The 13,640-nt window shown below is 40.2% G+C and overlaps 2 protein-coding genes across 3 annotated transcripts in view; one reads left to right on the forward strand and one right to left on the reverse strand.

Moving 5' to 3' along the window:
* Window positions 1-6,662, forward strand: part of C4H11orf65 (chromosome 4 C11orf65 homolog) — a 30,226-nt gene extending 23,564 nt beyond the window's left edge. Inside the window, exons 7-9 of the mRNA XM_048417588.3 lie at window positions 387-557; window positions 2,670-2,725; window positions 5,840-6,662. Of these exons, the coding sequence (XP_048273545.1) occupies window positions 387-557; window positions 2,670-2,725; window positions 5,840-6,000 (388 nt within the window). The 3' untranslated portion in view covers window positions 6,001-6,662. The remainder of the gene's footprint in view (window positions 1-386; window positions 558-2,669; window positions 2,726-5,839) is intronic.
* Window positions 6,663-9,010: 2,348 nt separating this feature from the next.
* Atm (ATM serine/threonine kinase) overlaps window positions 9,011-13,640 on the reverse strand; it is a 105,645-nt gene continuing 101,015 nt past the window's right edge. For both annotated transcript variants that reach the window (XM_087905668.1, XM_087905667.1), the window contains exon 63: window positions 9,011-13,553. In XM_087905668.1, coding sequence (XP_087761794.1) covers window positions 13,370-13,553 — 184 coding nt within the window. In that variant the 3' untranslated portion in view covers window positions 9,011-13,369. The remainder of the gene's footprint in view (window positions 13,554-13,640) is intronic.

Consider the following 13,640-nt stretch of genomic DNA (forward strand, 5'->3'; position numbering starts at 1 on the left):
AGTGTATATGACACTAAGATGTAGATAAATCTCCTTTGCCTGTCACCTGCTGTTAGTCTCGTGACTCTGTAGAAGTCACATGACTCCTCTTAGTCTTAGTTCTTTACCTGTAAGACCAGAGGGCTGGCTTAGTCTCTAAAAGTCTTCTCCTCAGAATTGGATTCAGATTTTGTATTGTAAAACTTATGGCAGCTGTGTAAGTGAAGTCTTTCTGGTTAGTGATTAATTTGCCCCAGGAAGAGTCTATCACACTGGTCTTAGTTTAGAAGTATACAGAACAAAAGCTTGATTTAATTTATGATTTTAACATATAAACATCTATCAATTGTATTCACTTCTAATCACTTATTGCAAAGGATGTGTGTCACTTCTTTCCCCTTACTTAGGTACTACCTGGGAAGCCTGGAGGCCAAGACGACACATCATGAAACGCTAGGCCTAATTCACAAAGCCACAAAAGGACTAATTAAGAGTATTGAAGATGGCGGCGTGGATTCTGTGATGGAGTGGGAAGTAGACGAAGTGCTGAACTGGACGAACACACTCAACTTTGATGAGTAAGTTACAGCCACTCGCAGGGGGACGAAGTCCTGTATTTTTCTTTCTAGAATTTCCTGTTTCCAGGTTGAACCTTGGGGTTACCAACATAATCCTTAAAAATATTATTTGTCTACACAGAAAAGGAAAAACGATTTTGAGAAAATTATAGTAAGGCAGAAGAATACATTACAGCAGCTATGTCTAACTTACTGTTTTACTTTGGGATTCAGAAACAAGACTAAGACCATAAGATTAATTATGTAAAGAATTAGCTTTATTTGTATATTTATACATAAAGCTTTAATTTATTTACATTAATTATATAAATAAATAGCTTCAATCTATATGGTCTACTCTTTTTAGATACTAAATGGCCATTGAAAGATATTTTGAGAATTTTATGTGGTGGGAATTTCAGTTCAATACAGTCATCAGGTAAGTGCCAGCTGAAGGCGCAGTGGGGGACTTCACACGACCAACGTGGTTAGTAACAAGTGCTGGCAAGAGTGCTGAGAGTGGAGCCTTGATACACGGCTGGCAGGAATGTGCGGTGGTTCCGCCACTCTTGGGAGATAACTGGTGATCGCTCAAGTGTTGCAATGTAACCGAGCAATACCACTCCAGAGGATGTACAAAGGAAAATGAAAATGTACATCCATGCAAAGACTAGCCCAAATGTTCACAGAAACATTTTACAGTGAGGAGAAAATCAGAAGTAATCCAAATGTCCATCAGGTGAGGGTTAGACGAGTAAAGCAGTTTGTTCGCACAACGTAGGATTACTCAGCAGAAGAGAGAGATTCTGGTATGTGCCATGATGTCCATGAAATTGTCACGTGAAAGCAGTTTAATTACAGTGATATATACAGAATAAGTAAGTTTAGAGATGACATATATTAGCAATGGTTACTTGAGGCTGTGGACCGGGGATTACAGGGAGGTTACAACTAAGGGATGTTGAGCGTCTCCTGGCTGTAATAACAATGTTTGAAAATTGATTGTGGTGAAAATGCACAACTCTGAATATACCTACCATCTCTGAACCATGAGTGGATTGTAGAGCCAACAAGTCATACCTCAGCATCGCTGTTAAAATGTTCAGGGTATATTCAGCTGTAACAAGAACTGTGGATATTGCATGGGCAAAGAGAAAAATTATAAAGAAGGTAAAGAAATGGGAGATGTTAGAACGAGGGAGTTAAAAGGAGACAGGCAGAATTGAGGTGCCAGTCACTGACAGAACGTGAGGAAGAGACCAGAGGAAGTAGGTGATAAAAGGGAAACTTCCCATTATTCAGAGACGTCTTTGTCATCACGTCTGAGGAGATGCTGGCCTAGACAAGCCCGTGCTGCCAGTCACCTCTCTGGTAGGCTCTGTGAGATGAACACACCTTCTTTTGACATGGTGAGAGTAACTGAAGAGCCACATTTTTTGCTTAAATGTTTCCAAATTATGTACTTCTTTTCAGTTCACTCCAGTTAAGTATATAAAAAGCAAACTGTTTTGCTGAACCCCGACAAGAACTCAGGCTAGGTGAGTGATTGCTGGGCGTGTACAGGCCGTGCTTCTGACCGCAGACACACGTTATCTGATGCAGTCAGGCTCCGCGGCAGCCTGGTCCTAGGCAGCGATAAACAGCAACTTCCCTAGGCTTTCATGGCGTCCAGTCTCTATTGCTGTTATCTTCAGTTATAATTGGTTTACTGACACATCCTGTGAGAAAAATTCAGAATCTGACATTTCTCCCTACAGGAAAATTGGTAAGTTAGTAATTTCTTGAAAAGACCTCTAAAAAATCTGGATAAATACAGGTGAATTTGTTTTAAAAACTGCCTCATTATTTTATTTTGAGACAAGGTCTTACTATGTAACCTCGGCTGTCCTGGAACTTGGAAATCTGCCTACTTGTCTCTAGAGTGCTGGAGTTAAAGGTGTGCACCACCATGGCCATTTGAACCTCTTGTAACTCCTCGTCTTGGAGATTGCCTTATAATCACGTGTGGCCCACTAGGAGGTGGTAGAGTCCTGAAAACCAGACACTGAGACTAGTGAAGATGTGACCATTAAGCATTGTTAACTAGCATTATTTAGTAATAAGTCAATTTAATGCCCATATAATATGTTGTAGATATATTGCTACCTGGAAAGAAACTGCTACAAGCAACTCTTCAGCTAATTTAAAAGGTAGGTGAGTTTTTTTTTTGTGTATGAGAATCTTGCCTCCATGTAAGTGTACCACATGCATGATGTGCCTGTGGAGGCTAAAAGAGGACATCAGATCCCCTGAAACTGGAGTTACCGTTGTGTGCCAACACACGGATGCTGGGAACCGAACATGGGTCCTCTGGAAGAACAGCCAGTACTCTTAACCACTAAGCCATCTCTCCAGTCCAAAGTAGGTGGTTTTTAGCAATACTTTATGGAAAAATCTATATGGGTCTAAACGATCTGTACATACTCATCATCCTGAAGAATATGTGTATGCACACGTTGTTATAAATGTTAGGTCATGTCTTTATGCCTATCTTTATATGTTGGGCTCTCATTTGAAAATTGGTTTTCTATTTTATATAAGGCGGGATAAAAGTTTTGAAAGTTGTATAGCTCATGGTTTCAGTAATGACTTCCAGTGAGCAAACTAGATTTGGCAAAATGAATGCCTCCAAATGTTGGAAACGTTTAAGTTCTGTTCCACTATTGTCCTTCAGTAATGGCACACTGAATCCTATCATTATGCCACAGAAGTGCCAATGATTCTAACATCGTAGGGTTTCTATGCTGTGATAAAACACCAGGACCGAAAACAACTTGGGGAGGAAAAGGCTTATTTCACTTAGACTCCACATGACAGTCAATCATCCAAGAAGTCAAGGCAACAGCCGATGCAGAGGCCATGGAGGGCTGCTTCCTGTGTTCTCCGTGGCGTTCTCAGTTTGCTTTCTTATACCACCCAAGACCCACCTGCCCAGGGATGGCAATGCCCACAAGAGGTGGGCCCTCCATCACCCATCACTGGTCAAAGCCATAACTCAGGCTTGCTTACAGCCCTGTCTTCTACAGAGGCATTTCTCAGTTAGGAGTCTTTCTACCCATGACTATGTTTGTGTCAAGCTGACACAGCCAACCAGCAGAACCGTCTAAGACTATGAGGACCTGTGACTAGAATGTAACTCTGCTACCTTGTATGAGAAGCAGCCAGGCAGAGCGGTCAGAGTGTGGAGTCTGGGTTGGAGTTTTTGCTCTGCTGTTGTTATAACACAGAGAAGCAGCTTAGACTAGGGCTTGTCACTTAGCAGAGCTTAGGATGCTGCCCACCACATATCACCCCATCCATATGAGTTATCGTTTTCATTCACTGACTCCCAGCTCACTGCTGCCACTCAAATCCAGCATGTGATTGCCTATCATCACTTCTGTGACAGTTCCCATGCTGATATTCCCCAGGGCCATTCTACACAAAACAGATAATGTGAACTCTTAGCAACTACTGTGAAGAATGAATTTAACTTGATCTTTCAAACAAACATATGAAACACGTTCCATTATCTGCATTTTCTGAGGGAGGAGAGACAATATGATTTGCTCAAAGTCAGTCTGTGCTAGGATTTGAACTAAAGCAGGTTAAGAATTCACAGTTGAAACACTATCATAGTCTGCTGCCTCAAATACACAGCTTTCCACATATAAACCATGGCCTCTGGCTGTACCTACATGAACATGTCCCATGCCTGTTCCTCACACCCAGCAGTTTTTGCATTGGAGAATAATGGAGTCACTGATGAACTGTTAGACTGTCTTATATGGTGTGATCTGTATGGTCCAGTAATGGCTCCCTCAGGACAGTCTGAGAATCCCATGGCTGCTCATTCCGTAGGGGCTGGGTGCATTGTCAGCACTGAAAGCTGGAAGGGTCCCTGGAGAGCTGCTGGCCTTCAGGACACGTCAGAAACCGGAAGAAGCTGATTCTGCTCTCAGAGAGAGAATGCAGCAACAGCATAGACAAACTTGCCATTGTTATGAAAGCAAGCAGGCAAACCAAGCCTTTCCTTTCCACCTTCTCTTATTTTTGGGCTGCCACCAAAAGGTGCCACCCATACTGCGGGTGGGCCTTCTTACTTCAATTAACCCAGTAAAGCAAATTCCTCATGGGATTGCTGATTCCAGATAGAGTCAAGTTGACAGCCAAGACTAACCATTACAATGGCCTTCTACAGAACAATTTTGGTAACTGTCTTATAATAAAGGGCAAAGAGATTAAAGCTTTGCTACAGAAATCACAAGACGTACACGCTTAAGTGATTTACTGATAAAGAATATACATGGCAGATACAAAAAAGGAAACAATATAAATTACTAAGTTCTGAAAGGTTATGGTAAAAGATATGTTCCTTTCAATTATCATATGATAAAGGAAAAACTATCTTAAATACTGAGGAAAGATGGTGGCACTGGGAGAATATGTGTGCTACCCTTTAAGAAGCTAGAGAAAGCCAGACACTTGAGGAAGGCAGGCATATCTCTGAGTTCAAGGTCAGCCTGATCAACATATTAAGTTCCCAAGATAGCCAGGGTGACATAATACAAAGACCCCTGCCTCAGAAACAAAACAAAACGAAGAGACAGGCTGTGCATGTGTGTATGTGGGGGCTGGATGGGGCGGGTATCCAGAGTAGATTCATAAATGAACAAGTCAGTTCATTTGGGAGTGAAGAAACGGCTCTAGCTAATTACAAAGCACTCATTCCAAACACCATGGACCATCTCATTCAGTTATCACAAATCCAAGCAGGTTCTGGGGGTGGCTTGGTGGAGACCACTTACAGTGCAAGCTTAAAGACCCTGGCACAAGCAAGGCCAGGCACAGCCTGTGGGCGCCTGTAACCACAGCATGAGGGAGTGGACACACTTGGATCCGAGGGGCTCCATGTTCAGTGAGATTTTAGGGCAGCGTGAGAAGGTTTCCTCACAACATCCTCTGGTCTCCATGGCGGGGGGGGGGGGTATATACACCACGCAGCAGGTGCCACTGCAATCTTAAATTTTACAGATGAAGACTTGGGCTTACAGAATATCAATGACTGCCCCAAAATTACAGAGGTATTTTTTAGTAGGTCACACCTAGAACCCAGCTCATACAGAGACCTGTGTAGAGACAAATAGTGGTTAAAATAGAATGAACACAGAGATGGGGGCATTGAGTGTTTCTGTTAAAGCAGCAATAAGGACATGTGTTCAAAGTGTGACGGGAAGGACTTAGAGAGCAGGGCACTGTTGTAACCATCTGTCATTTCTTTTTAGATGTGAGGCTTGGACAAATCCAGAAAACTCTGTATAACTATGCAGATGGGTCAGAGGCACCAACAGAAGGACTATATGAGGATAATTACTATGAAACTACTTACGTAAGGCCACAGTACACTAGCTTAACACCCAATTCCATGTTTGGAATGAAACCATAAAGGTCTTCCTGTTCTGAGCAATGGCCCTTCAAGCCCATTTTTCAGTTAAAGCCAAGAGACTGAATATTTCGACTACCATAACTTATGTATATATTATTTGCTCCTAATTAAGGAAGACTTCAGAAATACTACACTGGACAGTGTATAGTTCTTCCTGGTATTCTGATAAACTGTAGTTGTCTGAAATTACACTTAAAATAAAGTATATTTAGGTTGTTAAAAAAACCTCCAAATGCAATTTGCTTTTAGTACAGTTGCTCAGGGCAGAGCGCATTCACTGTACACGTGTCCAAATGGCCCTCACTGATTTTTTCCTCAACTGTCCACTTAAGTATTTTTTAAATGATGCACAGGTAACCATTTACACATTTCAAGGGGGGAAGTGTATTTCACAACTGTGTACCCGTCAAATCTGGGTGGTCATGGTTCCATCTCCTTTAGTTTGGTGCTTTGGATGGACGCAGTGAATGGAGGAGGCATGGATTTTTTTGGTACTTTGGTTTCCTTTAGATAAAAACCAGAAGTACCACTGCTGGATCACACAGTAGTTTTGCTTTGAATTTTTTGGAGTGATCTCAAGGACAGACAAGTTCAAATACAGTTAACAGTGATTTAAATACCTCATCAATAAATCATCCTCTTCTAGAAAAAGAAATGTGGCTTATATGTACAGCTGAGTATTATTTAGTCATAAAAAGAGTAAAATCATGTCACCTATCATCTGGGAGAAAATGGATCTGGAGAGTATCATGTTAAACAAAATAAAAGCCAGACATAGTAAAACCAACAGGCACTCTTGTGTCCCATGGAAATAAAAGGGAGGAGGAAACCTCCCCAAGAGAGGAGAATGAGGATCAGACATGACCAGTAAATTTACACACATGCACACACACAGAATCAATATGCCTTAAGTTCTGTGTCTCTGTAGTGGGGTAGCTATAGGAAACAATATGCTGTATATTTCCAACAGCCTGAGAGAAAGGGCTGTGAAGGCTTACCGTAAAGAAACTATACACCCAGGGCTGGAGAAATGGCTTAGTGGATGAAAGCACTGACTGCTTTTCTCAAAGACCAAGGTTTGATTTTCAGCACTGACATGTGACTCACAACTATCTAATTTCAGTTCTAGCCAATCTACTGCCATCTTCTGGCATGTGAGTGGAACACAGACATAAACTCAGGCAAGAACCCATCCATATACCTAAAAACAAGCAACGAAAGCCCTCTTGAGGAGAAACACTTAACCTGATCAATCTCAAGAAATCATACATTATGGGAATTAAAAGGTGAGAAAAAAGAGCCCCAAACAAAAGGACCACACCTTTTCTGGTTTTATACCGGAGAGAACTAAGGACAGAGACCTAAAAAGATGTCCACACACCCATGTGTGTTATGATAGCATCCTATTGTTGGGGCAAAATGCCTAAGGCACACAATTTATCAGCCCCCTTCATTTCAGGTTCTGTGGTGAGGCAGTATCACGCCAGGGAACAAGTTGTCTTGCAAAGCTGATCATTTCAAAGACAGGGAGCAGCAACACAAAGAGGCACCAGGATTCCACTTTACGAGTTCAAAGATCATAACCTGCCTTTCCCCTACCTGCACTGGCCTACCTCCTAAAGATCCCACCACCTCTCAGGTGCTGAAAGTGTATGGCTGACTTAATCTTAGGAAACGTACCAGTGTGAGCACCAAAGTGACACGCTCACTTTCAGAAAGTGGTCACTTCAGCAAGTGTAGTAACTGTGAACCCAACCCCAAAGCTTCACAGCAGTTCAGGGATTTCTCCAACAGGAAAAGTGACACGGGAGCCTCACTAAAAACCCTGCAGGAAACAGAAAATGGGAAAACACTGACACTTGAGCGTTGGCCATGAGCCACAGGATTGTTCAAACATGACTGCTTCTGTCTTCCATTATCGCTGCACCAAGCAGAGGCTGTGGCCAAAAGAGTAGAAGAAGATAAAGTAACAAAACACTATTAGATCTGGGAGGAAAAAAATAATTATTCATAGCAGGTATGAGCACCTAAAACACCAGTTCTCAACCTGTGGGATGTGACCCCTGTGGTGGGGATTAAATGACCCTTTCATAAGGGTCAACTAAGATCATTGAAAAATACAGATTTACATTACAGTTCATAACTGTAGCAAAATTATAGTTGTGAAGTGGCAATGAAAATAATTCTATGGCTGAGGACAACAGTCATATGAGAACTGTATTAGGAAGGTTGAGAACCACTGGGACTAAAAGAACCAACCTAAGTTTCTAGAAAGAATAGGACTTTTTTTTACCTCAGTCACTGGTACCATTTTCGTGGAGAGTAAGCACTTTAAATTCCAAATAATAATAAGAGACAAGAGATAACGTATAAAACCACAAAGGTGCCGAGGAAAAAATGAGATAACAGTATGAGGATTTCCACAACAGAAACTCTGATACTTGGGTAGCGATGAAGGGAAGTCCTTACAGAAAAGATTTACCCACCTGGGAAACTGGTGATGTCAATGAGCGATAAGCGAACAGAGGGGAAGGAGCAAGTACTGCTAAGTGTATACTCTCACTCCTGCTGTATACAAAACCATGCATCCCCTTAGGGCAAAGTAGGGGGCTTTTATTCCAAGAAAAAATTGTATTATATGAGATTTTTACTAAGTTGAACCCAATCTTTTTGGACACTCTGACTACACTGTATATAAAATATATTTTGCCAGAAGCTGCACAGAGGAACATGAAACTCTCAAGAAGAATGAATTTATTTTAAAATAATATGATAAAGTGAAATATCACATTTAGGATATCAGGATCTTTATTTGTCATATCCTAGTGCAACTTAGTTTTTCAGATTTGAGAAATGTCAACTAGCTCATTTTCTAAGCCAAAGCCGAGAACACGGACGGGAGCCCTCTTCCCCTGATTCTGACTGAGTGCTGACTTCTGTGTCTCCCTAGGAACCAGCCCGTGACTGGCACATATCAAGTATTTCATAAAATGGACATACACTTGTACAGTTAACATAAACTTGTATAATTCTTTATTAAAAAATTTTGTAACATTCAGGTAACAGTGTAACAGATTACATTTAATAACACTAAACAAATCTATATAAAATACATAATTTCATTAAGGTGCAACTAAAACACTTGAAATGGCACTTTTCTCTATTTCATACTGGCCTTCCACTTACAAAGGTGGTTATTATAAACCTAAGGTGCCCAAAGTCCTTCCTTTTTGCTTTTGTTCCTTTTACCATATTTAAATTTGTGACAGATTTCTAGGTGCACAATCTTTTCCTCATTTTAAGTGAACACCATGACGACCTTACATTTGGGGCCTGACTTGGGACCACTCTGAGGGTGCACAGGGTTGGAAGAGGGACTGTCGCCTCCTTGACTCTAGACACACCAGCTGTCTAACTTCCTTTTCTAGCAGCTTCTCTATTTGCTTTTCACTGACTTACACCTGACCAGTGAATGCCAGATTCTTTTTACTAAAAGTTCTTCAACTGAAGAGACTGCTTATATGATACTTGTGTGCAATGTCTTCTGGCCTCAGACAAGTAACCTTCTCCAACTTTTACTTTCTCTGGATATAAAATGGGATACTTGATGTCATCAGGTAACAAGATAATGACTAATCAGCAGCATGAAAAATTTCCAATTGCAACTTTAAAATTATTTCTTCATAAAATAGAATGTTTTGAATGCTGGCCACCTAAAAAAATTTTTGGAATACAATTTGTCCATCAAAAACATATGTTTTAAAGAGTCACTTGTAAAACATAAACCCAGCCTTATATGCACATTTTCTTTTCTCAGGAAAAGGGCACTTAGTGTATAGCTAAGGCATTCAGAATAAAAGTCTAACTTATTTATTGCTCGTATGAATGATGCTTGTATTTTGAAGCTTTGAGTTGTACATAGTACCTTCGACATTTCTGTTTCTGAGGGCTCGCTACTCTGGTTTCCTACTTTTACACATGAAAAACTAAGAAGGTTTTAGAAAATTCAAGGTCTATACACTGCTAATTGTCTAATGAATTGATGGTATGCAAAACCATGCTAAAAGGTTTTAATCATAGTGGCTTAACTTACAATCAATGAAATATTGTAAGGTAGTAAATATCACAATATTGTTGCCATTTTTCCTGACAGGTAAAAGGCATAGATCATTTTTCTGTGTTTTATACCATTAACTTTCTCTAATTATAGTATGCTACAAATAGTATTTTTCTATTATTAGCCTAACCATAGTGTTATTTATATAGGTTCATCATGAAAAGAATTTACACATCAGCAGCAGCTGGGCATGCTCATCACCTGCTGTGATCCAGTTTGATAGGGCTGGACTAGGAGAAATACTCATCCATTAACATTCTTGTTGGCTCTTGCCCAAAGACTTCAACTGTGTACTTTGTATATAGGTCTGTTGCCCAGTTTTGCTTTCTGGGATCAAAAGATTTACTAAAATGTAGATTAGTTTGCTAATTTTATAGGTTTCTAAAGTGATGAAAGGCTTAAGGATATACTTAATAAATATAAACTTATGAATAATTATTTCCAAAAGCAAAAACAGGAATATGGCTTTTCCCAGGTGACTCAGAGATGCTGCGGTCTTTTCCTAGCAGATATGGTGGAATTATGACTTGTAACAAGTTTCTTTACCTGTCAATCAAACAAGGCTAGAATGCAGAAGTACTCTGTCTATATGCCATATTTTTATCTATTAATATTTTCCTCCTTCCTTTTTCTATAGGTGTATATATTGTATATTAAAAGGGGTCTGATAAAACAATTTAGTGGTTTTATGTGTATAGGTGAAGCACTTGTCATGGATTTAAACACTGAGTAGAGTAAATAAATTTTTTTTTGTTTTCAAAGCATAAAAAAAAGAATATCATCCAATATTACAAGTCTTTGTTGTAGGAATCAAACATGCTGCTGATAGACATGTCAGGTACTTGGCATAAAGGAAATACCTGATTTTTAATACCTGTAAATCTCACCTCATTGGCTCCATCTTACTCAAATTTGTCAAAAATATTTTCTAACTTAATCTTTTTACATTTCAATTAGCTACTTCCAGGTTTACCTGAAAACCTAATATAAACTTTTCAAAGTCATTGATAAAATATGTTTATGGCATATAATTCAAGGGTAAAGAATGGATCAATTATATTATTCCAACCTCTTCAGTGATTTAACTACAGAAACTATTACAAATTCATTTAGCTAGCCGTTATTAGTTAATATCATTCTCTATCATGAGGAGGTCAACACTTTCTTAAAGACATTCTAAGTTCAACACATCCTCTTGATTACTACAGTAAGTAGATACCAAATATTCATAATATCCAAAATCTGACAAAAGACACAAAGAAGGAAAGTTAAAATACAAAATAATTTTCAAAACAGTTTGCAGAAACCAAAAGTTTGGATGTAAAGCAAACATCCACATGTGTATCGATGTATATGTACATGCGTGTGAGTATATGTATATGTGTGTGTGAGTATCTGGACTAAAGAATCTTAAGCTTGTAAACAGCAAGGCAGAGATGTTAAATGCACCTCCCTTCACCCTGCCACCTTGGCGAGACACAAGCAGGCTTAGCATTCACTGAAAAGGGTATCAGTAAAACACTCTGCCTATTTGCACAGAGATGACAGAGTAGGTCTGTCATGGCCTGGGAGACTCTTCTGCTCTCGGCAATCTACACGATTCCTGAAACCTAGAGCCTGGAGCCAAGGAATGTCTGTGCCGTCCCTGGGGATGAAACATGAGCAACCTCTCTTGAAGAATCACTCTTAACCTAGGCCACTCAGGATTCTCACACACACATGTGTGGGAAGGGGGCTGAAAATGAGCTCACCTTTCAAAATGACAAACTAGCCCACCAAACTCAAGAATCAACAATACAACACCCAGCATTTGACTTAATAAAACCATCAGAGGGATCACAGAATGAGAGTTTAAGATGGTTAGTGACAGAAAAGGACGCAAAAAGTTAATTAAGCTGAATATGATGATGCACACCTTTAATCCCAATACCTGGGAGGCAGAAACAGGTAGGTCTGTTAGTTCCAGAGCACACAGCTGAAAATAAAATCTACTTTTTCCTGTGTAAAAAAAATTAAGCTTCATTGTTGTATGTGTGTGGACATGCACGTGCCACGGCAGGCATGTGGAGGTCAGAGGACAGCTTTACATGGGTTCTCAGGGTGGAACGCAGGTCATCAGCCTTGTACAGCAAGCACTTTACCTACTGAGCCACTTTGTCAACCCTGAAAACCAATTTTTGAAAGAATCTAGGAGATGAGATGTAGTTAACAGAAGAATTCATAAACTAGGAGGAAGGTAAGAAAGAAACACACAGCAACGGTGAATACTAGAGGGTCTGAAAGAGGAAGAGCACAGAACTCAAACACCACTAGCTACACCAGCCATGCTCTTTCTCTCCAGACCTCATCACTTGGGAACACTGAGTGATCCCGCAACTGAAATCAGAACATTTCTTCTGCTTTGGTTTTAGAGACAGGGATTCTCTGTGTAGCCCTGACTGTCCTGCCATGCCTGGCTTGAAAGCAGACCATTTCTTAAGTGCAGGTTTATTCAGTGTCCCCTCCTAAAAAAAGCAGAGGACCAGAGCTGCTTCTGGTTTTAGATATTTTCAGCCTGTAAAGCATTTGTGACAACTGCAAGCTAAGACTAGCTATGTACCTAATCTGAACCTCTGAAATGTGCCCAATATGTCAAAAAGCTTTGGATACCGGAACATCTCATGTTTTGGACTTTGAAATTATGTGTGTTCAACCTATAGTACTTTGTTTTCAACGTGATTACTCCACCCCGCCACCCCTTTAATCTGCAATTCTGGTCTTGAACTTGGGGCCTCAGACAGTTTGGGCACATGTTCTATACTGCGCTACACTCCAGTCCAACATTTATTTTAATGTGAGTTTCCCATGATATAGTGACAGTTATAATTTTAACGTCTACCCTTTTTACAGTATTATTAAGTACTTTGGAATGCGCATGCACATGCTCACATAGTGACTGTCTGGGAACTAAAGACTGCTTAGAGCAAGAGTTACAAAACTTGTCCTAACACACACCAAAGCAAAACTCACTCTGCTGCTCCACTGGCTTCAGGCCACTGTGCACCTCAGTGATCCCACTGAAAACAATACAAGAATGATATTAAGAGTCAACATTCATCCTAACATACAAGAGCAGAAATACTAATTTTTGGCTGGTTATGTATCAAGGAGAAAACTGGTTCAAAAGCAGTTATTAACTAATTCCCATCCAAATGTGGTGGCTGAGATGTAATTTCTGAAGTCTTGAGTTTAGAGTAAATCCTGAGCTGAAGGTCACACCCAGGCTTTCCATCCTGGGAAGAGTCGGCTGAGATTTTTGGGATCCATGGCCTGCTGGATAAGCAAGTTCACCTGTCCGCCCACACTGAGCACAGTGCCTTCTTCCACACCTTTCAGTTTCTCCTGCAACCTCATCAAGACACGTTCAGCTACTTTGTTGAAACTCTGGTCAATATCACTAGGGATAAAAAACATGAAGAAATCAATGAGGTACAACAGTTACGGGCTTGGGAATAACAAAGTCTAAGTAACTAACAATAGGTCC

The sequence above is a fragment of the Myodes glareolus genome, chromosome 4 (genome assembly GCF_982192425.1).
Source record: "Myodes glareolus chromosome 4, mMyoGla1.1, whole genome shotgun sequence".
Lineage (NCBI taxonomy): Eukaryota > Metazoa > Chordata > Mammalia > Rodentia > Cricetidae > Myodes > Myodes glareolus.